A 25,855-nucleotide genomic window follows, 5' to 3' on the forward strand; every position below is an offset into this window, starting at 1 on the left:
AAGGGTTAGTTCACCAAAAAAAGAAAATTGTGTCATCATTTACTCACCCTCAAGTTGTTCCAAACCTGTAGTTTCCAGAAGTTTCTTTCTTCTGCTGAACAGTATATGGGTAACCAAACAATCGCTGGACCCCATTGACTTCCATAGTATGGGAAAAAATACTATGGAAGTCAATGGCTACCATCAACTGTTTGGTTACCGACATTCTTCAAAATATCTTCTTTTGTGTTCAGCAGAAGAAAGAACTTCATACAGGTTTGGAACAACTTGAGGGTGAGTAAATGATGACAGAATGAACATTTTTTGGGTGAACTATCCCTTTAATTGGGTAATTATTTGTACATGTCGCCCTTTTGACCGCATGACGGGTTAAACCAATAAAAGAAAATTAACAAGATAAAACAACAAAGGGTGGGTCGAAACAGCTGGTTTGAATATGTATTTAAAATGAATGTTAATGAAATGGCAATAAAGGGTGGAAGGAATATTTCTTTGAAAAATACATTTTAAGAATGACTGAAAAAAACAACATGCATTTTAATAACATTCCTGTGAGGAATGACTAAATTATCTGTAAACATCCAAAAGAACACTAATCAGGAGGATCATTGCGGCTTATGAAGTCATTTATTTTTTCTCGATATAAGATGTTACGCCAGGGAAGTGATGTCATAGTTTGTTGCATTAAGGTTTTACAGCTGGCTAACACAATTTGAAAACATCTTTCCTCTTCGTTGAGGGAAATTCAAAAACAGATCTGAATAAAGAGATTTGATGTTGTATCATACTGAGAACATTTCATTTGTTTACAACTGGATTTCATTAGGAAAGATAAAAAAAGCACCTGGAGACATGGAGAAAACATGCCTCCTCTGATCATAAAGATACATCTAAAAATACGTTCATAAACGCTGCATTTATTTGATCAAAGACACGATAAAAAGAGTAATATTGTCAAATATTATCACAATTTAAAATAACCGTTTTCTATTTTAATACAGCTTAAAATGCAATTCTACGGAACTGTATTGCATTCACTTGAGGAAAAATAATCTACTCTGTTTTTCTGAATTAACGAGTTAATTATCTCAGAATTACGAGATCATTTTTCATGAATAAAAGTTTTTGCTCTGTTTTTCTGAATGAATGACTTAATTATCTCAAAATTATGAGATAATTTTTCTTGAAATAAAATGTATTTGCTCTGTTTTTCTGAATTATTGAGTTAATTATCTCAGAATTATGAGATCATTTTTCATAAAAAAATATTTTGTTCTGTTTTTCTGAATTAACGAGTTAATTATCTCAGAATTACGAGATAATTTTTAATGAATAAAAGTTTTTGCTCTGTTTTTCTGAATTATTGAGTTAATTATCTCAGAATTATGAGATAAGTCAATAATTCAGAAAAACAGAGCAAATACATTTTATTTCAAGAAAAATTTATCTCAGAATTTTGAGATAATTAAGTCATTAATTCAGAAAAACAGAGCAAAAACTTTTTATTCATGAAAAATTATCTCGTAATTCTGAGATAATTAACTCGTTAATTCAGAAAAACAGAGTAGATTATTTTTCCTCAAGTGAATGCAATACGCTTCCGTACAATTCATTCCTGTGATGTCAAAGCTGAATTTCCAATACTCCAGTCTTCAGTGTCACATGATCCCTCAGAAATCATTCTAATATGCTGATTTTCTGCTCAAGAAACATTTATTTTATCAATGTTGTGCTGCTTAATATTTTTGTGATATCATAATTTTTTTTTTCACGATTCTGAAATTTTAATACTTTGTGGCAGTGTATATATTAGGTTGAGGCATTGTAATATGATGCATATCTGAATTAGCTGTGACGTTCATATTAAACTCACCAGTGTTGATTTGATTCCCACACTTTCTGCTGCCTGGAAGGCTAGAGTGAAATTTCGCCTCTGCAAAAGACAACCAAGAAGTGATGTGAACACATGAATTGAATGCACTTTTTATGCTAACTGATATTAAAGAACACAACATATAGAGTGAATTCAGGTAAATTGGGCCACATTAAGACATTCCGATGGACCTGAATTCACCCTATTTGTGTCGTTCGCGTGTGCACGTACAGACCTTGTCCTGGCTGTTGAGCTCGTGGTAAGGGATATGTGCCGGTAAGTAGGTGTGAAGAATGGCACAAAAAGCGAGCCCATCATTCCAGCTGCTGCTGAAGTTGGTGATGTCAATATTCTGTGTTTGTGTGGAGGGGGGAGAGAAAGATCAATAATTACAATTTCAGTAGATGAACTGAGGGGATTGGGTGCGTGATGAAGAGGGACTGATGAAGCAGTGAATCTTTCGGTGTCTCTGTGACATTATGGTTGTAGTTAAGAGCCACAACTGTAAATCTTGTCAGAAATAATGACTTTTTTCTGTGTTTACAGAAACATTGGCAAACACTGCTATTCATACAGTTAAACACACCTCCCTCATTTGGAGGTGATGTGTACATTATACTTAAAGTGTATGTTGACCAAAAACCCATATCTTGCTACATTCAAAGCATTACATTGTTTGTTTAGTAAATATTTTGCCTATTTTAATAGTGCTTTCAGTCACAGCTAAGACCATTTTACTGAGAATGAACACACTTCACAGTTTCAATTCACCATAAAATCAAAATGGACAATTCTATTGCAGTATTTATTATGAATTCATGTGCCCTTGTTATCTTTAATCATAAGTAATTTCCCCTCATCTCTTCTCTTTGCTGACGACATGTTTACAACCTGTCACTCACATGACATCATAGCAATAGCAAACCAAAACCATCCAATCAATTCCCGATAGACAAAGTCAAGTCCCGCCCTACATTTTTTAATGTCGAATTTAAAATGATCTTGCAAAATGTCGCTTTTTTTTTTTCTCCCAACAGTCAGCACTGAAATCGTGAAAACATACGCCACATTCTGTGTAGGCTTGCTTCATTACATATTACATATATTATAATTAAAAAAATAGTGCATTTGTTTACAATAAGCTCTCCATTTCCTTGACGAGTGAAATGTATTCTTGGTACACTGTTATGCAAACAACTATTTTCTCGCACACTGCCACAAAAAGTATCTTGCAAGCGTTCACCTACTTATTCACATTCACTGAGACCAGCGTTCACCTAGTTATTTACATTCACGACACATTCACAGACTGACAGTCTCGCCTCGTGCTGAAGTATTTATTCAGCCCTGCTTATCTACATCAACATACTTCACACATGCTTCAATCCATACACGGAAGAAGCCATTCGACTGATTTGCGAGCCATTTATGGTTTTGTTGTGACCGGGAAACAGGGTTTGCGTTCATTAATGCATCAGCGTTTGCTTAACTAATGCTCAGATCTACAGCTCTCACGTGTTGCATTCACACATTATACACTACCGTTCAAAAGACAATACATTTATACAGCAAGGAAACATTAAATTGATCAAAAATTATATTTCTTTCTATTATGCTGTTCTTTTGAATGTTTCATATTCATCAAAGAATCCTGAAAAAATGAATCACGGTGTCAACAAAAATATTAAGCAGCACATCTATTTTCAAAATGGGTGATAATATGAAATGTTTCTTGAGCAGCAAATCAGGATATTAGAATGATTTCTGAAAGATCATGTGACACTGAAGACTGGAGTAATGATGCTGAAAATTCAGCTTTGCATCACAGGAATAAATTACATTTCAAAATATTCCAATAGAAAAGTGTTATTTTAAATTGTAATAATATTTATAACCTCAATATTGCTATTTTACTGCATTTAGGATCAAATAAATGCATCCTTGGTGAGCATAAGAGACTTCTTAAAAAAAGAAAATCAAGCCCAAATATTTGAATGGTAATGCAGGTGCAATAATAAGGTAAAGAGGAACATTAAAACAAGACTAGCAAGTATCATTAACTACTGCTTTTTTGTATGTTTTCTGTTTTTATAACCCATTGTCTTGTTTGTTGTATCTGGAATCCAGAATGAAATACGTAGGCTGTATGGTAGCAATTTACTGGAACTGATATTTGTTCACCCGTTGCGGTTCTTCTGATGTGTATTCAAGAGTTTCCAAAAGAAACAGAAGCACCCTTTCTGATTACACTATCACCCACGTCCTCTAGCAAAAAGGACCCCTCGATTTTTAAAGAACGAGTAACAGCCTTTATCAGATGTGGCAGGCCAGTGTAAACGTGCTAAGGGACGGCGTAAATTGGCTGAGCGCTCGCTCGACTTTCTGGAAACCCATAGAAAGTGGATTGGAAGGAAGTGATGAGCTCATCAGAGTGGGTCACAGCAGCAGGGGATCGACAGGCAGGAAAAGACCGAGGTCTGTGGAGCACCAAAATGGTCTCACACTGATAACGATGCTCTGCTTTTTATCCAGAGATCTGCGCTAGCACACGTACCACTTAAAGACACTACAGTGACCCCAAAAAGGATTTGGAAACTTAAGCCACACTTAAAGATGTGTGAATGTCATTGTATTTAAATAACAAAATATCAATAAAAAACATAGCAAAAAAAAAGGACAAAGAAATAGTAACACTTTACCATAAGGGTAAATTTGTTAATGTATGCATTAGGTATTAATGGTTTAAATTTAAAATAAACTGTTGTTTATGGTTAATTCATGTTGGGTTATAATAAATTAAGGTTAACTTATTTAATTTGTTAAAATTGTAAACTAATATTAAAATATTTTATTCAGCAAGGATGCATTAAATTAATCAAAAGTGACAGTCAAGATATTTATAATGTTACAAAATGTTTCTATTTCAAATAAATTCTGTTCTTTTGAACTTTCTATTCATCAAAGAATCCTGAAAAAACTATCACAAAAATATTAAGCAGCACAACTGTTTTCAACACTGATAATAATAAGAAATATTTCTTGAGCAGCAAATCAGAATATTAGAATGATTTTGGAAGGATCATGTGACATGAGTAATGATGCTGAAAATACAGCTTTGCATCACAGGAATAAATGACTTTTTAAAATATTGTAATAAAGTCAATAATGTTTCACAATATTACTGTATTTTTATCAAATGAAATGCAGCTTTGGTAAGCATGAGAGATTTCGTAAATCTTTGTTCACTGATACCTACTGCGTTTAATAATGTTAACAAATTTAACCTTATTGTAAAGTGTTACTAAAGATTTTGTTAGGTGTATACAACCATATATCATAAGTCAAAGTGGCCATCCAATATACTGTATAGACACTGGTTGCCAAATATAATTGAACTATACCTCTGATTACTCTTCTAAAACACCTTGAGAATTTGAGAGGAACTGACTTGACGTAAAAAAGGTCAATTTTGTTTTCACTTTTACTGTAAATTTGTTAAAGAGACAGTTCACCCAAAAAATTAAATTCTGTCATTATTTACTCACCCTCAAGTAGCTCTAAACCTGTATGAAGTACAGGAAGGAAGGAAGAACATAAAGGAAGACATTTTGAAGAATGTTGGTAATCAAACAGTTGCTGGTTTCCTGCTGACTTCAATAGTATAGAAAAAAAAATATTATGGAAGTCAATGGGGACCAGAAACTGTTTGGTTACCAACATTATTCCAAATCTTCTTTTGTATTCAGCAGAAGAAAGAACTTCATATAGATATGGAACAACTTGAGGGTGAGTAAATGATGACAGAATTTCCTTTTTTGGGTGAACTATCCCTTTAAATACCATTGTAGCCAGTTATGTCCACAACCCTCCCTAACAATTCAGTGTACAAACTCCAGCCATGTTATTTGCAGCCAAATGAACGTCAGCACAACAGAACCGTGTGAAGAGACAGGGTTACAAAGACATCGAGACATCCTTCCCGTGTCCACTCTCGTTTGTGTGCCAGTGTTCAAAGTGAGCAGCTAATGAAAAGAGGTCTTGTGTGCAAAAGCAGAAAGGCCCAGGGGAGAGAGCATTAGGCTAATCACATTGAAAACAGAGAAACAGAGGCCCGTTCGCTGCGCTCTCTGCGAAAAGTGCACTTCCAAGTAAAGCCAGGCCGCTTGTAATGAACACATTAGAGTTGCAGTGAAAAATGGCTTTTATCCACTAGTGGACATTACCATCAATCACACGCACACTTACAGAGAGACAGACAAAGATGTAGAGAGAAAGGAATAGACAGAGACTGTGTTTTTTTTCAGGGGTGTGGTGTCAAAAAGACAAAAGAAACTGAAAGGGGGAAAGTTGTACTTGTACTGAGGCGATAAAAGACAAAAATCTAAACTGCTAATATCAGAATCCATAAAATCAAAAGACAAAACAACTTTAAATCACAAGGTCATCAAAAGCACAAGTCTGAGCCCACAAGGATTCTGTGCTCTGATTGGCTGAGAGGTTTTCTGTTTGTGACATGAAGCGGGAGAAATGTAGCACACTTCCTGGCTTGAGGGAAACCATGGTAACATCATGGCCCAAAACCCTCTCTGAATGGTAAACATTTTTTACGCTTGAAGGCAGAGGAGTCATTGCGATAGAAAATTAATTTGTGTATTATGCATGGTCACGTTCTGTTTAAAAATCAAACACACTCAAACACGAATACCTGAATGCTGACAACTGTGAAATTGGAAAGAATTTTAAGCTACACTGAACAAAGAACAAAAAACAAAACAAAAAAAGTATATATTAAACTGCATTATGAAGCATTTTCACAATTTCCCTAGTCTTTAATGTTTTTGAAAGAAGTCTCTTATGCTCACTAATGTTGTACTTATTTGATCAAAAATACAGTAAAAACAGTAATATTGTGAAATATTATTACAACTTTTAAAAGTTTTCAATTTTAATACATTATAAAATGTAATTTATTCCTGTGTACCCATTACGCCAGTCTTCAGTGTCACATGATCCTTCAGAAATCATACTAATATGCTGATTTGCTGCTCAAGAAACATTTCTTATTATTATAAAAGTTTTTGTTGAAACTGATACTTTTTTCCATAGAATTATTTTATGAATAGAAAGTTCATAAAGAAAGAATAGCATTTGAAACATTTATTTTTGTAACAATGTAAATCTTTACTGTTACATTTCATCAATTTAATGCATCCTTGCTGAATAAAAGTATTAATTTCATTTCATAAAACTAAATAAATAAATAAATAAAATCGTACTGACCACAAACATTTTGGTTGTAGTGTTTATACACTGGTCTTCAATTTGTGGTCATAACTTGTGTGTGTGTGAGTTTTTTTGGGTTTTTTTACCTCAGGCCAATATATATTATTAATAGGGGTAAATATACACTTTCATGTTATGACCGATAACCAATATGATGGTCGATCTTATAAATGCAGATATTTATTTTATAATAATACGTCTAATATTTGCCTAACCAGACCGATAATAGAAAAGCAGTTAAAATGAGCTCAATACGGTCTCAATATATATTGTGCATGACTATATTAATATCACAAGTGACTCATGTCAAAACAACATGTACCTGATAACCCTCAGTCTTCTTTTGGCACCACCTGAGCAGAGCGTTCCTCTTGGATCCTCCATATTCCCTGGCTAACGCAGACAGAGGGTCCTTCCTTTCCTCTCTGGAGAGACATCAATCACTTTAACAGCACAGTTCCTTTGTATTGGACTCAACTTTAATAGCAAAAACGATCATTCATTTTTTTGAGTGGAAATTCTACCAAGCTGCATTAACCTGATAGATGCAGCAACTTTCTTAAGATGTTTCTGACACTGTAACTATTAATAAATTGATCAATGATTCTATATTGTAAAAACAGATAACCAGACTCATAGAAGGAAGCAATTATAAGGTTTATTAATATGAAAGAAAGGCACACAGAAATGTCAACTCACTGCACTGAAGTGTATAATAATTATACAATTATAAAACCTTTAATGACTCGATCAGGTCAGATTTGACACTAATAATAATAATAATAATAATAATAAATAAAATAAAAGTATATATAAAAGTATATATATATATATATATATATATATATATATATATATATATATATATATATATTTGTTCCTCAAGCATAAATGTCCAGTTTTAACCAGCCAGCACTTGATTTGGATTTGACACTATATAACAGTAAAAAATTTAATTTAATTAAAAAAATACAAAAATAAAAATTATATTATTAATTAAATATGTTTATATTTATTTATGCATATTTTTACCAAATGCATAAATGTCCAGTTTCAACCAGCCAGCACTTCATTTGGATTTGACACTATATAATAGTAGAAATAAAAATTTTATAAAAAATAAAAAAATTATATATATATTATATTATATTATATTATTAATTAAATATGTTTATATTTATTTATACATATTTTTTCCCAAATGCATAATTGTCAATTTTCAACCAGCCAGCACTTGATTTGGATTTGACACTATATAAAAATAACAATAATTTTATTATACATAATAATAAAAAATAAATTAGGAACAAAATGAATAAATAAATATTATATTCTTAAATAAATATTTATATTTTTCCTTCATGCATAAATGTCCAGTTTCAACCAACCAGCACTTGAGCAAAACCAGCTACCATCAGAAGTCGGTTCTAGCTGGATTTTTCCAGCAAGGAAGTTAATGCTACGACCAGAAGGAAATGCTCTGACAATAAAGGAAAGTGCAGAATGATTCGTCTTCCACCAATGGCCTATTCAAAAGCCACGGTGGACCCACGGTCAGGTTTCAGGACAGGTAAACGAGTGACATCCATTATCGAAACACTGGCCTGTCAACACCGCAGTAATCAGACAGAGACAGAGATCGAGTGTGAAACAGAGAGACATCTGGCAAACCTGACAGAGTCTTCTAGAAAGTCAACACAAGAAGAGCCAGAGCAGAGATGAACATAAAAGAGATGGAGGCATACGGACAAACAAGGAAGGTCCGCTGCTTACCGTAAACGTCCTCGTGTGGTGGGCGTCACGGAGGCGGTCGGGGAGGAGGAGTTTGAAGACAAAGAAAGCTGGGGAGAGGACGAGCCCAAAGCGATGATTGAAGATGCCGTTGATGCGTCTGTCACCGACAAATCTCTCTTTAACTCTTCGCTGCTTCTGCCAGAAACTGACAAGGACGTTATGAAAATTATTACACCTTCTGTGTGATGTTAAAGGGAAATTCTGTCATTAATTACTCACCCTCATGTTGTTCCAAATCCATTCGATTTTCGTCCATCTTCGGAACACAAATGAAGATTTTTTTGTCTTTTCTATCCCTCAACTTAAAGTCTATTCACCCAAAACGTTCATAAAAAGATCATAAAATAAACCCATATGAATGGAGCAATTTAATCCAAGTCTTCTAAAGAGTCACGATCGCTTTATATGATGAACAGATTTATTTGAATAGATTTTTATTCACATGTTAACATTGATCAGCGAACAATGTTTACAGCATTCAAATTTGGTCATGCAAGCATAAGAACCAATGAGGTTCATTCTCGCATTATGCAGCAAGTTTGAGGTTACGCAAGAACCAATGAGGTTTGTTCTCACACGTCAAGCAAGTGCGGTTGAAATTCTGTTTATGTTCGCTGAGCAATGGTTATATGTTAAATCTGTACATCATATAAAGCGATCGTGTCTCTTCAGAAGACTTTGATTTATATGGATTTATTTTACAATCTCTTTATGAACGTTTTGAAAGTTTTGGGTGAACAGACATTCAATGGAGGGACTGAAATCTCTCAGATCTCATTAAAAAATATCTTCATTTGTGTTCCAAAGATGAACAAAAGTCTTATGGGTTTGAAACGACGTGAGGGTGAGTGAATAATTTTTAGGTGAACTACTTCTTTAATGTTGAAGAAACTGTATTGTCGAGTACTTGACTAGTTGTTGCAGAACGAGTACTCAAGGTCCAAATGTACCTGATATGGATTTATTCGAGTCTATGTTTGTCATCCTCTGGAGGCCGCAGCCGGGGCGCGTTACAGGTGAGGTCCGAAGGAGGTGGTCTGCTATTGGATTACATGAAATCACACATACAATCATGAAAAAGAACAACAGGCTTTATGCGGCATGACTAAGCTTGTGCTCTTCTAAAATAAATATCCTGCTTCCTCCTCAAGGTCTGGCACTCAATCTCTGGTCATTAACAGCAAATGTTAAGCCCGAGGGTAACGGTACAGCACGATTACACATGACCTTTAACTCTGAGTTGGCCTCTGAATAACTAGATCAAACCGGAGTGAGGGAAGACTGAGCGATCAAGGAGTTAGATTTCCAGTGTGACTAACGTCAGCTCACCTGGTATGCTCAGGTCCGTGTAGCTCGACCTCTTGTCCAGCATTGACGACAGAGGTTTGGCTGAGCTGATGGTGTGTCTCTGTAAAATAGGGAAGCGACATGTACTGTACAGTTTAAGACAACAATAGGACTGGGCAGTATTAATTACTATGAAGTGGCTGACCAAGGTGATTTTGAAAGAACCTTCATGTCAACCAAACCTTTTTTGCTAAGCAGATTTCAAATAATACAAAAAAAAATTTTTTTTTCAAAAAACTCACTAAAATAAGAATAAATTGTGTTTAATCATTTTCATTAATATGCCTCAGCTTTATACAATCATATATGTATGGAGCCCCTAAAGGGAAATGGTGAAGAAAAAAAAAGAAAGAAATTATTTGGCAATGCTTTTGCGATCTCTCGCAATGTTTTGCGTTCCCCCGAGAAATTTTGTGTTCGCTCGCAAAGAACACAACATTTTTGTTAGCGAACACAAAGTTTCTTGGAGGAAAGAGTTTTCAGGCAAAAGCATTGACTTTTTATTTTTCCTCCAATCTCATATTTTTTTTTCCACCTCCATGTCCCTTTAGGGGCTTCGCATTTATGTATTAATATTTTGAATTAGATTTTCATTCTAAGTTAAAAAAAAAAAAAAATTGTGCTTTTGACATTTCTATATTTCTATTTGGATTAGATTTTTTTTATATTCAGTTTTAATAATTGTATTATATTATTTTTATTTTATTATACATTTTTTTATACTTCAACTTATTTTATTTCAGTTAGTTGCCAAGGCAACATTACTAATTTTTAAGTTTTCGAATTATACGTTTTTCATCTAATATTTATATTTTATTTCAGCTTTAATTTAATGCAAATGGTTTTAAATAGTTTTAGTTCACAATAGTAACACTGACAGTATGCACCAATTTAATAATACATAGTTAACAATATAAATAAATGTTTTCATTTTAATATTGTACTTTTTTACTACAACATAAAAATACCAAGCACAGTTTTAAAGCGATTCTTTGAAACGGACAGTTTGAAATGAATCAACTTAACTCAAAAGCCGCTTTTGTTACTAAAGTTTAAAACACAGACACTATTGAAAATACAAATCGTGAGATGGCGAGTCTAGTCTCATGAAAATCTGTGATGTTCATGATGTTGCTGTTTTGTATGCCACAAGAAAATCATGTAAAATCATGAATATACAATATATATTACTCAGCCCTAGCGCACATCACAACTTTAATAAATTCAATGATGTATGGAGCTCAGGTGGTCAACACATCAACAGCTAGGTGTGAATTATTAGTTATTTTTCACAACCTAATTGGATAAACAGTCCAGTGAGTCCTAGCAAAGACAAATGGTCGGTAAATATAATTTCTAGAAAAATTCAATGCTCTTTGTGCCCAATAACACAATTTCACAAATACAATCATGCTTAAGCAAGAAAATATTGGCTGTCTGCAGAAAGAACATTATAGCTTTATGTAACACAACTGACAATTTCAAAAACCTTATGCAAGTTACATATCTCGTATCTCTCTGTGAACCTTTGGGACAGGGATGGGAATTTTTTTCTAGAGCTAGTATTATTTCTGCCAGTGAGAGAAAAAGAACGAATGCTGACATAATTTTACCTTCAGAAAAGTAAATACATTCCCTATTCGCTATTTAGTCACATATTGTCTACACAATATAATCTATAATCACCTAGACATCACCCTGCAAACCTAAATTTAAAATGTGAAACAAATTTTTTCTGTGGCGTGAATGAGGATGGGGCTGAGAGCTATTGGAGCGAAGCGAGGCCAGTTGAGCGAATGAAAGTAGGAGTGACGACAGTGGAAGACGAGAGAGGACCAGGCCTGGGATGTTATGTTGCGTTTTATTTTGTTAATATGCCGCAGCCGTCCATGAGGGGCTGACGCTTGTTTTGCTTGGTTTTGTTTATTTTGGTGATTAAAAGTTCCCGCCTCCTTCTTCCCTGAACTTGAACATTGATACAATAATTCTAAAGCCACATAACCAATCATAGATCTCAAAATTTAACTAGATTTTCTAAATTTTATAAGTCGAGCTTGCTGAACAAAACTCGTCCACCATGATGCTGAGGGTGACAGACCTTAGTAAGGTAGGTTAGACGCCATATTGAATTTAATGCAGATGAAAATGAGGCTGTGAGGGATAGGCATACAGTCTTTACAATGGCATGTTTTTTTTTCTTTGGAAATACGATTCGTAAGCTGAGCAAACAGTTTGTTGTTAAACAACAGTACAATCATTGAACGCACTGTATTCTCTCTCACAACCTCGGTTTCCTTCCTGTCAAAAATTAACTATGGCGCTACCCTGACTGAGGTCTATTGCATGGCGAATTTTCAGTGGCCCAAGTCAAAAGTCCCACACCAAGAAAGTGATTTTCTGGTCCTGCTTCAGGGATTTATTTTTAAACTGTTTTACCTCAAATTGGATGTTCTCATGTTCTAAGACTCAAATTCACCACAAATAAACAAACAAAATCTCTGTACGTCAAACTGTCTGATTTTTTTTTTTTGTCCTTACAAAAACATCCTGTTTTGGCACATTTTGAGGAGACTTCTATGTCCTATTCAAAAAGAGCAACACCGCAAAGGACATCCGTGGAGGACGGAGAGTGAGAAAAAGAAGGAAGGCCCTACTCCAGCTCCACACACACACACACACATCAGGTCTGGAGATCTCATCTGACAGACAGGGGTGTTAGGTCAGAAAATCCCCATACAGAAGAATCCAGACATCTGCTAGAGTGATCAGAGATCCGTCCTAATGCATCTATCAAACACGGACCCATCTATCCCACGGCAAAATCAGTTTACTATTAACGTGAGGCTGTTATACAAAGGTTTAAAGGTTTGGGGTCAGTAAAGAAATTAATACTTTTATTCAGCAAAGATACATTCAATTGATCAAAATAATAATAATATGATAATAAGAAGAAATGTTACTCGGGCAGAAAATCAGCATTAGAATGATTTATTAAGGATCATGTGACACTGAACTGAAGACAGGAGTAATGGCTGCTGAAAATAATTAAATAAATTACATTTAAAAAATCTTTTTTTTAAATAGAACACAGTTATTTTAAATTCTAATAATATTTCACAGTATTTTTTACTAGTGAGCAAAAGAGACTTCTTTCTAAAAATACAAAATCTTACTGACCCAAAAGTTTGAACGGTACTGTAACTGTTTAGATTAATTTGTTTTTAGGTGAAGGTTAAATAATACTTTTTTGCACTGATGACAAACTTTAAACTAATTTGTTATGAAGAATCTTAGTTTTTGTTTGGAGTTAAAAATAAAATAGAAATGTATAATTATGTAATATATAAATCATTTAGGGGTTAAATAGCCAGCAAAAATAACTTTACTGTGATACATATAACACTGTTATAATATATTCATAACCTGATTTAAACTACTCATGTAATTTAAGGTTTTGGTTATAGGACTATATCCATCCATTAGTTAAAGGTGCTCTAAGTGATATTGGGTGACGTCACTTCTTGTTGACGTTCAAAGTTTGCCCTCCCTCCTCCTCATCCGCGCACTAACCCCCCAAACCCCACCCCCAAATCATTCTTGTCGGTTATTGGCTGGAACAGTTTGTTATGTTTCGTGGTGCGGGGTTAGCCCAGTTTGTTTTTCTTGCAGTTTGTGGAGCCTGTGGTGTCTACAGACTCAGAGACCGCATGTGTTCAGGGGACAGGCAACTAGCGGATGGTGAGGAGATGTTTGCTGTATGTGACAAAAAATGTTTTGGCCTAAAAAACATGTGACATCGCTTAGAGCACCTTTAATACTGATTGTTTATACCTGTATAGGAGAGACAGCAGCGGCTGGAGGGGTTTTGATTGGACTGGGACTGAGGGGGGTTCTGGAAATAGCGGTGGCAGCAACAACAGCAACAGCAGCAGCGACAGGACTGGCTGGAACAGGACCTGTACAGAGAGACGGATGGACAAACGGACACAGAGATCATGCGACTTGTAAAAGAAAATATATAATGTTTCATATACAGTATTTGCAGGCTAGTAGGGCTGCACGATACTGGAATAACACTAACAATTTGAAAAGAATGAATCATTCTAGAGTGAGTGGGGTGATTTTTTGGGGGGAGTCCATCTGCATAAAAAAAAATTAAATAAAAAACCCTTCAGAGTAAAAAGTTATTTTTCGGAAACTTTTTTAAATGTCAAAATCCTTTTACGGCTCAATGATTTTGGAAAAGCTTCACTTTAATAAAAATATTTTTTGAAGTTGTAGATAAAACTGGAGCACCTTTGACTATCATTATACTATTTCAGTCTCTGTACTTCAAAATTTCATTCAATGTGTTAATTGAGGTTTCTTTCTCAGAAATTGATAGTAAATTTCACAAAATGATTACAAAGTAAATTGTACACCAAATCTTTTCTAGAGTTGAATTTAAAATCTTTCCACTTGAGTTTTCATCAGCCACATTCCCACTGTTTTTGACCAATTAATAATATGACTATAAAATAATTATTAATGTGATTTAATTGTGATATTGTTGTTAAATAAAATATATTGCAATAATAATAATACTATTGTACTGTAAGAAAATAAAAAAATGCATAATAAAAATTATTTTACTGTAAAATTACAATAATGTTTACATTTTAATTTCTTCATTTTCAAACAGTAATCCATCAAGCTTTTATTTTGTGAAATGCAGCACTGTGTTCATTTACATGCGTGCAGCTCATGACATCAGGTGTGTAAACACTGCGCTTCTCTCTGAAACCTGTAGCTCATATATTTATTACATTTTATTGCAGCCTGCGCAATTTGACAATCACACTAAACCATATTGCAATATCGATTTTATTTCAATATATCGTGCAGCCCTACATGCTAGCATATCATATTACTAATTTGTAATTTCTTTATCAAAAGCGACCTGCAGAACACGCCGTTGTGGGGTTCAAACAACCAACAACCTTTTGTTTACCAGCAAAGATCTATAAAGAATAAGCCACACCACTCCAAATATAAGAATGCAATGCATCTGCATAAATCTGCATGTATTGTGAACCTTGCGAGGCGCTGTCGAAGCTCTTAATGAGTGTTTTGACGGTGGGCGATGGTTCAGAGGAAGTGGAGGAACGTCGACTAAGGCCCATCCCTTGCCTCAGCGCAGCCAGGTCTCTCTCCACGGCATTCATATAATTATACACACGACCACGCTCCTCTTCCTGCCTGTAAAACAAGACACCCTGACACTCAAATATTTGCACATACAAACACAATCACACAACCTGTCTGAGTATCAATATCCCTGTTTTACTCTGGGTTGTAAATCTACACTACATCTTCTCTTACTTCTTGCTCTTTAGGTCATCCAGCTCTTTGCTCATCTTCTCATTTTTCTCCTGAGCTTCCTGTAGGCGGCGCCGCATGTCTCCAATCTCCTCCTGAGCTTCTGACTTGATGTCGTTGGCGATGACGACGGCCGTTTGCAGATCAGCTTGGAACTGACGCCACTCGGCTGATTCCTCCTGTGAGCGACAGGTGTCAGTTAAATTCATTTGGAGAATCATGGAGATCATTTCTTGGGTGAAAAGTCAATGGAATTTCAAACCATCTTGAAGATTACAATTACTATAAGAACCCTGATATACACAGTGCAAACACAGCACATAAAAAGGGAAAACTTACCCGCAATTTACGGTGAAGAACCTTAATCTCCTTCTCCATATCATATTTCTGATCATGAAGCTTTTTGATGGAATCTGAGGGGGGGAAATGGCAGAAATAAATACAGATTTAAGTTAAATGTTCATTAATGTGTTGCTTAAAGTTTATTTTTTATTCAAATGCCTAATTTTAATTTTATACAATTACGTTATCTTTTGAAATATGTTTTTTAGTATTGATTTTTGATAATACATAGAGTAAAACTATCATTCCAATAAAATGAAACTGAAAGCTAAACAAATGTTAAGTCAGGATAATGTCTGTATTTCATACTCAGATAGCTCGATGCCGCCTCTATGTGGACAGCCTGCATAACTACAAAATAATGAAAACAAAACTGTGGGCATCTGGTCAACACCAGACAAATTTGTGTTACATACATAGAGAAAAGTTTTCTGTACAGTTCTTTACTTGAGATCTATCTTACATTACGCACATTTGATATATTTATAGATAAGTATATACCAATACAATAAACTATTCTCACTTAGTTTTTTCTTCAGTCTGGACTGTTCACACCAAGAATAACTATATCGATATATTAGCATTAGCACCAACGTACAATTTCATTCTGTTTATTGTAAGCGCGTGCTGCAGTTTTGTCGCCAGCCACTTGAATTCTGATTGGCTGTCAATGTTTTAATCGCTCATCAGCTGAAAAAAAAAAAAAAAAAAACTTTCTGAAAGTGATTCCAATGATATTGTTTCTCTGTGCCGTTATCATCATAGTTGTGGTGTGTACTTTTCTATTCTTTTCTATTAAACGATTTTTAGAATATATCTTTATCGCTATCGTTAGTCCTTGGTGTGAACGGGCCTTCGCTCTACAGAATTTTTTGGCACAATATTTTTGATAAATATATAATTTTGATAATATATATATATATATATATATATATATTTTATACATCAATTACATTTCATTGTATAAATATATTTAATGTGTCAATTACATATAAATAGTGTTAAGTGACCAGTAGCCATGGAAACCATTCTATGATTGTGACTTACTCTCCAGGTCGGAAATGATGAGGTTGTCATGAAGCTTGACAGCCCGATGCTGCTCGACTTCATCCTCCAGCTCAAAGATGGTCTCCTTCATGTCAGCGATCTCTGTATCCTTCTCCTCTAGCTCAGAGCACTGCTGCTCCAGGAGCCGCTTCTGCTCCGCTAACTGTGCCTGGATATCGACACGAAATGCTCGGAACTCACCCTCAAGCTATAGCGAACACAAGGATACATGTTAGCAGGGATACATCAGGAATGTAATCAGCTAAAGACAAAAACCTGCAATACATGTTGCAATACAAAAATGTAATAGTTAACCTGGAGATTCAATATGTGGATTCAGGATGTGACAAAAGAAGTATGTCAAAATTCACAGTACTCATAAAAGAGTACGAAAAAAGTACCTAGATGGCCCATGAGGCCACGGGAGAGGATTTATGAATGGCAGTGAAGGACGCAACTGACACTGGTAGGTCACATGATAGTGACAACACGACGAACGTAGTTTGTCCGGATTACATTCATACTATATAGAACGTACTTTTTTTTTTAGTGACCATGAAATAATGTTTTTTTTTGCCTTTAGTAGGCAAAAAAAAAAAAAAAAAACTGTGTGAAAAGAGTATGTTAGAATTCATAGTATTCATAACAGTAGGCATATAGTACTAGGATGACCTACTACTTCTGGCGAGATTCTAAAGTGTGCATATGATGGTCATACTATTTCATGAAGCCACAGGAGAGGAGTTGTGAATGGCAGAGAAGCGACGCAACTGACGGCTTAAGTCACATGACATTGTCAACATGGCAGATTTAGTACGTCTGAATTTCATTCATACTACACACATTCATACTACATAGAACATACTTTTTTAACAGTTGTGAAATAAGTTCTTCATCAAATGTAGCACATTTTCAGACATCGGACGCGGTTTAAGATATGTGTTTGTCAGTTTCACCTTACTAATTGCCTCCTGTAGCTGGGCAGCTTCACTGCGCGTGTGCCCCAGTTCCTCTTGTAACTGAGCTGCTTTGGCCTCCGCACGCTCCTTGTCTAATCTCTCGCTGTCCAGCAGGTGGCGTATGTCGGTCTTATCCCCTGCATTGTGGATGGAGAGGAGCTGGGCCACTCTCTGCCTCTCTTGCTCAAGTTGGATTCTGCAGCGGTTCAGCTCCACCTGCTCCCCTTCAGACACCACCCTCAGCGCCTCCAACTCCGCTTTGGCGACGGCCCGCTCCCTCCGTTCCATTTCCACAGCTCTCTCTGCCATATGGACACGATCCTTCAATGCTGCCATCAGGCCTTGGGCTTCTGCATTCTCCTGTTCCGCCATCTTGAGAGCACTGCTTAGCTGTTGCTGCACACCCAGCAGTTGCTCCCGCTCAAAATGCGAGCCCTCGTTCAGCTCGTTGTAGCGCCTCTCCAGCTCCACATAGCGCCCGCTTTTGGCATCTTCGTCATCCTTGGCATACGCTACACGGTGCTCGTCAAGAAGGCCCCGGAAGTAGTCCAGCTGTCTTCCGTACAGTTCCAGACGCTCCCCTTGTTGGCAGAGGGAGTCGACAAGAATGGCACGCTCCTCGCCCAGGCGTTCGTTCTCCGTGGTCAGCTCTTGTGTGATCTGCTGCAGATCAGCAAGCTCCTGCAGGGTGGCTTGGAGTTCTTCTGACGTGCTGTGCTGGTTTTCCTCCATTTGATGGATTCGCTCAGTCAGGCAGGCCACGGAAACCTCGCTGGTGTTCCCGCTGCTGCCCCTGCGGGAATTTTCCCGGCTCGGTGGCCCTCCTTCTGATTCAGAAGACGATCCACAACCTGAGGGCGCATCCAGAGCATCATCACTGGAGGTGATTGGCTGGTAGGCCTCACTGCACTCACTGTCCACTGCATCAGGAGAACCTACACGTCTCGGTTCTGACAGAAGGTCCTCGGTAGAGCCTTGGGCAGAGCCTTCTGCGGAAGACGTGCGCAAGCTACCTCCTCTACTTTCACGCTGACCTCCACTGCTGCCGGAAACTACAGGCTCAGGACTAAGGGACGGGCAACGCAGACCTTTGTTAGGGCTGTCCAATCGGTGCTCCAGAGAGAAGCCAAGAGCATTGAGGCGATCCTTAAGCATTCGGTTTTCACTTTTCAGCATATTTAGCTCATCAAGGATGCCCTGGTTCTGGTCTTGAAGGAGGAGGAGAGTGGACTCCACATCAGTGGCACTGATCACAGGAGAAACCTCTTTCTCCTGAGGCTGCTTGGTTTCTTGAGAACCTTTTTCTGGATCAGGGGCTTCAAGTTCTTCCAGACCAAGCTGGGCCTTCATACCTCTAAGTTCAGAGCGGAGATGGAGGATCTCCAGGTCTTTGCTCTTGGCTAAGCCCAGCAGGTCGTTCACTTGACACTCCAGCGCTGCTTTATGGCTTATCTGGCTGTCTGAGCGAGATTTGGTCATGCGAGACTCAGTTTCAGCTATAGTATGGCATCGTGACCGCTTCTGAGGCATGGCATCAGTGGGTCCGGCGAGCTTTTTGGCAGTACTGGCTCTGGTTCGATCTCGCAAGTTCTCTCGGGTCGTGCCTGGATCCTTGGCTGTGGATGACATGGCACGCCTTCCTGAAAGACCAACTGGAAGAAAAAAAAAAAGTTGTAAGCTGAAACATTCCACAACTACATAAATATTATGGACATTTCATTAGCGTTGTTGTGGGTATCAAAGTCATTTTGCAACACACTTTTTCTTTAACATCTTCAGAACCAAGGTAATGCTTAGCGCTACCTGAACTGGTCTTGGACCGGGTCTCAGTGCTGCTGGTCTTCTGAGAGGAGGTTCCTCTCTTGTTTCTAGCAGTAGTGTTACTGTTGCTAATGGACACTGCTCCACTTCCTGCACTGACCGCTGGGAGATCATCATTGCTCTTTGCCTGGTTAGCAGGCAAAACATTAAGTTAATGATCATTCTTAGCTGCCACTTGGTTCAACAAATTGATAATGATTAAAAACATGTTTCCAATTTCTCCATACTAAACAGTTACCTTAGACAGTGGAGCTGCACTATGTGTTTTGTTTGTCATCTTGCCACCTGTGCCCATAATGCTGCTTCCCTCTGGTCTGCCTGGGGCCTTAGTGCCCGCTGAGGTTCTGGAGGTGGCGGCCGTGGGCTTGGTCGCCTTTTTCATGCTTGGCTCCAAGTTCTTGATACATTTACAGCGTAATCTAAATAAAAGGAAAGCAGACGAGGAGTCATTTGGATAAATCTGGCTGTATTTACACAGATTCAAATGAAACAAGTTTATATTGGATGACAATTTAAAAGGTTACACTTTATTTCGATAGTCCACTTTAGACATTCTACTAAGTCACCTTTCAACTACTTGTCAACTAACTCTCATTAGAGTATTAGTAGACTGTAGTAGACAGTCAGCACACTGGTAGGTTAGGGTTAGGTGTTAGGGTTCAGGTTAGGAGAATAAGTTGACTTTAGTTGCCAAACTACTTATAGTCAGTAGAATGTCTGTTGGGGGACCAACAAAATAAAGTGTTAACAGATATTAAGCAGACAGTCTACTAATACTCTAATGACAGTTAGTTGACATGTAGTTGCAAAGTACTTATAGTTAGGAGAATGTCTAAAGTGGACTATCGAAATAAAGTGTTACCATTTAAAATACCCCACTCCTTCAGAAAATACAAAACAGTGTTAAAGAAAGAAGTTTCTGAACATTATGGCATGCAGTGCTACGTAAACCCAGCCATAGATACAAATATACATCACATACAGACATCGCTACCACATAATTTATTCTTCAGACCTATCTTTTTGCCCAATAGCATTCAATAGCATTTAATCATGCACAGCTTTAATCGAAAAATCTCATTACCTTACTCCAGCACTGGTTATTTTCCTCGGGGAACACATTATGTACAAGTCTATGCTTTTGCTTTTAGACAGTTGTAATGTAACATAACGGTCTCAGAGGACTCTATTTATGCAGCTTCACACACACACTGTAAACTCAGACACTTTAGGGGAAAACAGTCATTGGTCAGTGTTTGAATGCACACAACACTGTATGATTGGAGGAGAGTCAGAAGAGGATGGAACTGCCTCTCTTATCACATCATCATGGGTGGAAGCCAGGCCCGTTGGAAGAGCTGACCAACTGCGTCAAGCCTTAAAAGGCTTTAAAAGTCTAGAGCAACAAGGCTAGGTCTGAGGCTAGACAAAACACAGCAGCTCTATGAATTTCTATAGTAAATTTCCTTCACAGTATACTTGTGAAGATGGTCCACACTAGTAATATATATAATAATAATGTAATAGTAATGCCCATAAATTTAAGGGCAACAGAGATCTAATTAAAGTAAAGTGTTGATGTACTAGAAATCAAGAACCAGAGACTCCAGTGCATGCACGAGCAGCTAGTGAACTCTGACACTTTACTTGCCCCTAAGTGGTCTTTCTTTGCAAATCGAAACTACGGCGATTTGGATACTTTGATGACAAATAGATGAGGAATGCCCGGATAGACACCAGCCTAAACACCCCCATTTTTCTGAACAAGCCTTTTACGTTGATATGTTTGAAGAGGAGTCAAAACAAAAAAGCACCACCACACCCAACTCCAGACCACAACTCTCAGTTCTCATGCTTAACTGAAAGAATATAGACATCCGTATCGTTCATATTTAAATGCAACGAATGTGCAAATTGAATGCTAACTTCCATTATAGTGATAACAGTTTGTAAAGAGAATAAAACTGAAATAAAACAGAAAATCCAGTGAGTGTTTCTTAACAAGAATTAGTGTGCACAACGGTAATGGTCACTTTCTTGCTCAGTAAAATAATAAAAAATGTAATTGTACAAGCCCTAAAGGGAAAAGACACTCTGCAGTAAAATTCTTCAGCAGAGCAGTTAGTTGCCTGAGTTAACTTCCCACTTGAGAGGTCATGGCAGCCAACTTTCTATCAAACACAAAACGTTCCATCCAGACTTGATTTCGGTGTTCAGTATGAAAACGGCTTCCGGGCATTTGCACAAATCTGAGCGCTGAACCGCAGCACCCCAACACTTCAATACAGAGTCATATCCATCGACACGCTTCTAAAAACAATTCAAAGACACACAGCCTCAAACATGCGGGACTACACAAGCAAATTCATATCGGGTAACAAGAGAAACTCAAAAATAGCCAGTGGAAAATGAAATCCATTTTGAATATTTCAGGTGAAAACATAAAGAATTACACTCTATGACTCCAAAATTAGTCTGTCTAGGCATTGGCCAATGGGAAAGAGGTTATAGAAATACTTTCAAAGCTTTTGAGGATGGGGGTGGGTTTCTCTTTCAACTCAACTCTGATTATGTGGAGGAATTGTGTGTCTTTAAATTTTTGGGGTCAAGGGTCATTCCAGGTACATAAAGAAGCCTTTGATCATCTGTTGAGATGGTGGTCCTCAACACAGATGTTCAAATAAAAACAGAACGAAAAGGTGGACGACGCATCTTCATTCTCTTCCATTGTAGAAAAGTGAAGCCACCAATGTCCCAATATGACACTGACATATTGCGCTGATTACGGACCCCGGGTCTGCTCTGCACAGTAGTGAGCGTGAGGTGGAGGTCCCGTCTACACTCCCGCAAAATCGGTACAGCTTACTGCAGAACAACTCATTATGTCGGTTCGTTTTCGATTAAAAAAAACGAACACTTGAACTTACATCAATGTTACAAAAAGTACCTAAAATGAGAGAAACCATCTTTGGAAAAACATTATTTGAAGTGTAATTTGATTCTTTAGTTTGTCTCACGTTCTATTAGATTACATGGATGCTGTATCCAGCAACACGGTGGCGATCAAAACTTTTTGGCTTCACTTTTCAGGACTCGTGCGGCACACTTGATAGGAACAGATAGAACACTTTACTACAGTAAAACAAAATTTCAAAATGTTTCAAAATTCTGAAAACGTAAACATTCCGAACCTACGCTTTTCTTTAGGGTCCATTCACACAAAGAACAACAGCTATAACGATAACTATAACTGTAAAACTTGACCAATCAATCTAATTCTGTGAGAATATGAAGTCCACACCACAACTATACGATAAAAAAATTGACAGCCAATCAGAATCCACCTGACAAGCACGTGCTAATAATAAACAGAATGTTATCGCCCATTGGTAGGAATGCTATGCTAATATAGATATTGTTATACTAAGTTATATTTCTTGGTGTGATTGGGCCTTTAGACTTAATGGTCATGTTTAACTTCCTGCTGGGTGGTTGGTTTACTTTGAAAGCAATAGAGTGTGACGGTGCCTTAAATATGTGCAACATGGTGGGAAAGTTATTTGGCCCTTGTGTAGTGCAGGATGAGAAAATGCATCCAGTGCTGTGGGTAAAAAACAAATAAATGGACCCTCTCTTCAAAAAAAATTAAATAAATGTGCAAAAATAGGAATATAAGACAAAAATCCTAAAACAGCAGTGCACACACACACACAAAAACAGATGTTGTATTGCAGAGGGAGATCCATGTGGTAAAGACATTGGTCTGTCCCCGTCTGACAGGAAGGCCACAGTGAAGTTCGGCCTTTTTTCTCGAACATTAAAGGAAAGCAGACCTTGTGTGGGAATAATACGAAGCTTTTGAAAAACAAAAACTAATTCTCTCGAGAGGGAATTCAAGCAGGACAGAACAGTCCAAGCATCTCTAATGGCCCACTAAACGGTGACCACAATCCTGACCTACTGACGCTCTGCCTAAACAAACCGTTTGATATGCAAAACAGGCAAGATGGTCCTGTGAAGTTCAAGGGATTCAATTTCTTCACCATATCTCGCGAATTCCGAGTTTGGATTATTCTTTGGGCTATTTCAGACACACATCTAATGGAAATTCCTTGCAGACCTGACACAGCAGCCGCTTGTTAATTGAGCATCAGTATGAAGCCTGATGGGAGGAATGTGTTTGTTTGGACAGTTGATTACACATACACACACTGAACAGTCTGCAATTATAACAGCAGGAGGTCGAAACCTGTAAATAAGCTATAAGCCTATAAAGAAAAATCACTAAACGGCTCATAGCTAGGAAACACTACTTTTAAAGGGGTTTTTTCACCATCAAGTGAGACATCAGTCCAAGGGTATGAGACATTAGAACCATGACGCTACTAATAAGAGCTTCCATTCAATGAAATCATTCCTCTGAGAGCTGCTAATGTGATCAAGCAGAATGCAGTCAGCTCAAGAGAGGTACAACTGGGTCAGTGTCTCTCCGCCTGGTCCACAGGACGTCCCACTGGGCATGCAGGCAGTCGCTTCCACCCAAATCTGTTAAAACCAATACGAATTTCTAATGAAGCGCTCATAGAAGGATCAAAACGTATGAGAAACATAAAGAAAATGTTACAGCATTTTATGCAAAATGAGCTACTAGAAATGTTTCTTTGACTTCATAAATAACGTTTTGAAATTATTAAAGTTAACAGGAAACAGGTTTCACAACCCCTATTTCCGATACAGGATATTCAAAGAGAAAAAAAATAATTTAGGACGGGATATGATTTTATTCACCATGAATTGACTGGATTGTGAAAAGGGACGTTATACGGAGCGAGAAGGTTGAAGGAATGATTTTTGTTACATATAATAATATTATTTATAATATAATTTGTGTTTGAGATTATAAAGACTAGTGACGCACTGAAATTTCGACAACCAAAAACATTCAGCCAAATCAGTTTCGGCCAAAATAGTTATAAAAGATCGAAATCATCAAACGAAACATAGTGCTTTTGACTGTGTCAAAGTCTGGTTGAAACTATGTGAATAAGCTAAAACTCAATTCAACACCATGCCAGCAATACCACAGCTATATTCATGTGCAAGGAAAAAGTGAAATATATAAAAAGTAAATAAATAATAATATAAAACACCAAAATAAAAAGGCAAGTAAAAAAAATAAAGTTTATCTTTGATGATAATTCTATGACTAAATCTGGTCTCACCCTCAATTAAAAATCTTTTCATGAGAATCAACTGAAAAGTAAAGAGTGCTAAAGGAGTTCAAGACGTCACATCATAGCCCATCAAAATACACTCTGGCAAGAGGGACATAAGCTAGTTAACATCCCAGCAGCTCGGACACACTTCACCATGACCAAAAATTATGCTTGAACAGAAATTCTTGCTAAATTAAACCTTGAATTTTGATTGATTTTGATGATTTCAATCACTGCTGGAACTGTGGGAAGTGTTGACTTCTGAATCTGAACGCAATAAAACTATACCAATAAGAGAATCCCTACTGCAATCATCCTTTTTACAAACTTATGCAAAATGAAGGTTTGCCATTACCCATGTACTCTACCCTGAAGCACTCCCCAAAATGCTTTGGATGTTTGGGGGCGTTGGGTTGACTGGAATGTGCTGCTGCCTGCTAGAATCAATTCAAACCAGCTCATCAAATGCCTTCATGGGAAAAAGCTATGGATGCCATAGACTCAGCAGAGACTATTCCCAACAACATTCAAGGAAATCTTCTTGCCATTAATGACACATTCTGAAGACAGACTTGAATTTTTCTTTTTAAATAACTGATACAGACTTCTAATTAACTCTGTGTAGTTGGCAAAAGTTGACATGTGTGGTGTGCTATACACGTAAAACAATTCTAAATAGCATTCCATAGAATAGCTTAGTACATTTTTTATTAATGAATACATTTTATCTATTCAATAGGATTGAATCAATATGATGACATTTGACAGAAGTGCTCAGATGAGGGACAGGCCCAAAATCACCACTTAATTAAAGT

The 25,855-nt window shown here is 37.0% G+C and overlaps 1 protein-coding gene across 2 annotated transcripts in view; it reads right to left on the reverse strand.

The window, feature by feature from the left end:
* Positions 1-25,855, reverse strand: part of specc1lb (sperm antigen with calponin homology and coiled-coil domains 1-like b) — a 28,498-nt gene that overhangs the window by 2,020 nt on the left and 623 nt on the right. The window contains exons 1-15 of one of the 2 annotated variants that reach the window (XM_084386297.1): positions 20,909-21,042; positions 20,063-20,243; positions 19,807-19,951; positions 18,001-19,655; positions 17,045-17,252; positions 15,995-16,068; positions 15,659-15,834; positions 15,372-15,535; positions 14,129-14,253; positions 10,280-10,358; positions 9,901-9,990; positions 8,930-9,095; positions 7,479-7,581; positions 2,109-2,225; positions 1,874-1,933 (exon numbers count right to left, since the gene is read on the reverse strand). In XM_084386297.1, the coding sequence (XP_084242423.1) occupies positions 1,874-1,933; positions 2,109-2,225; positions 7,479-7,581; positions 8,930-9,095; positions 9,901-9,990; positions 10,280-10,358; positions 14,129-14,253; positions 15,372-15,535; positions 15,659-15,834; positions 15,995-16,068; positions 17,045-17,252; positions 18,001-19,655; positions 19,807-19,951; positions 20,063-20,243; positions 20,909-20,946 (3,381 nt within the window). In that variant the 5' untranslated portion in view covers positions 20,947-21,042. Of the gene's footprint in view, positions 1-1,873; positions 1,934-2,108; positions 2,226-7,478; positions 7,582-8,929; positions 9,096-9,900; positions 9,991-10,279; positions 10,359-14,128; positions 14,254-15,371; positions 15,536-15,658; positions 15,835-15,994; positions 16,069-17,044; positions 17,253-18,000; positions 19,656-19,806; positions 19,952-20,062; positions 20,244-20,908; positions 21,043-25,855 lie in introns of those variants that run through there. The other variant, XM_084386298.1, reaches the window with a different exon arrangement.

Source organism: Rutilus rutilus (genome assembly GCF_951802725.1).
Source record: "Rutilus rutilus genome assembly, chromosome: 18".
NCBI lineage: Eukaryota > Metazoa > Chordata > Actinopteri > Cypriniformes > Leuciscidae > Rutilus > Rutilus rutilus.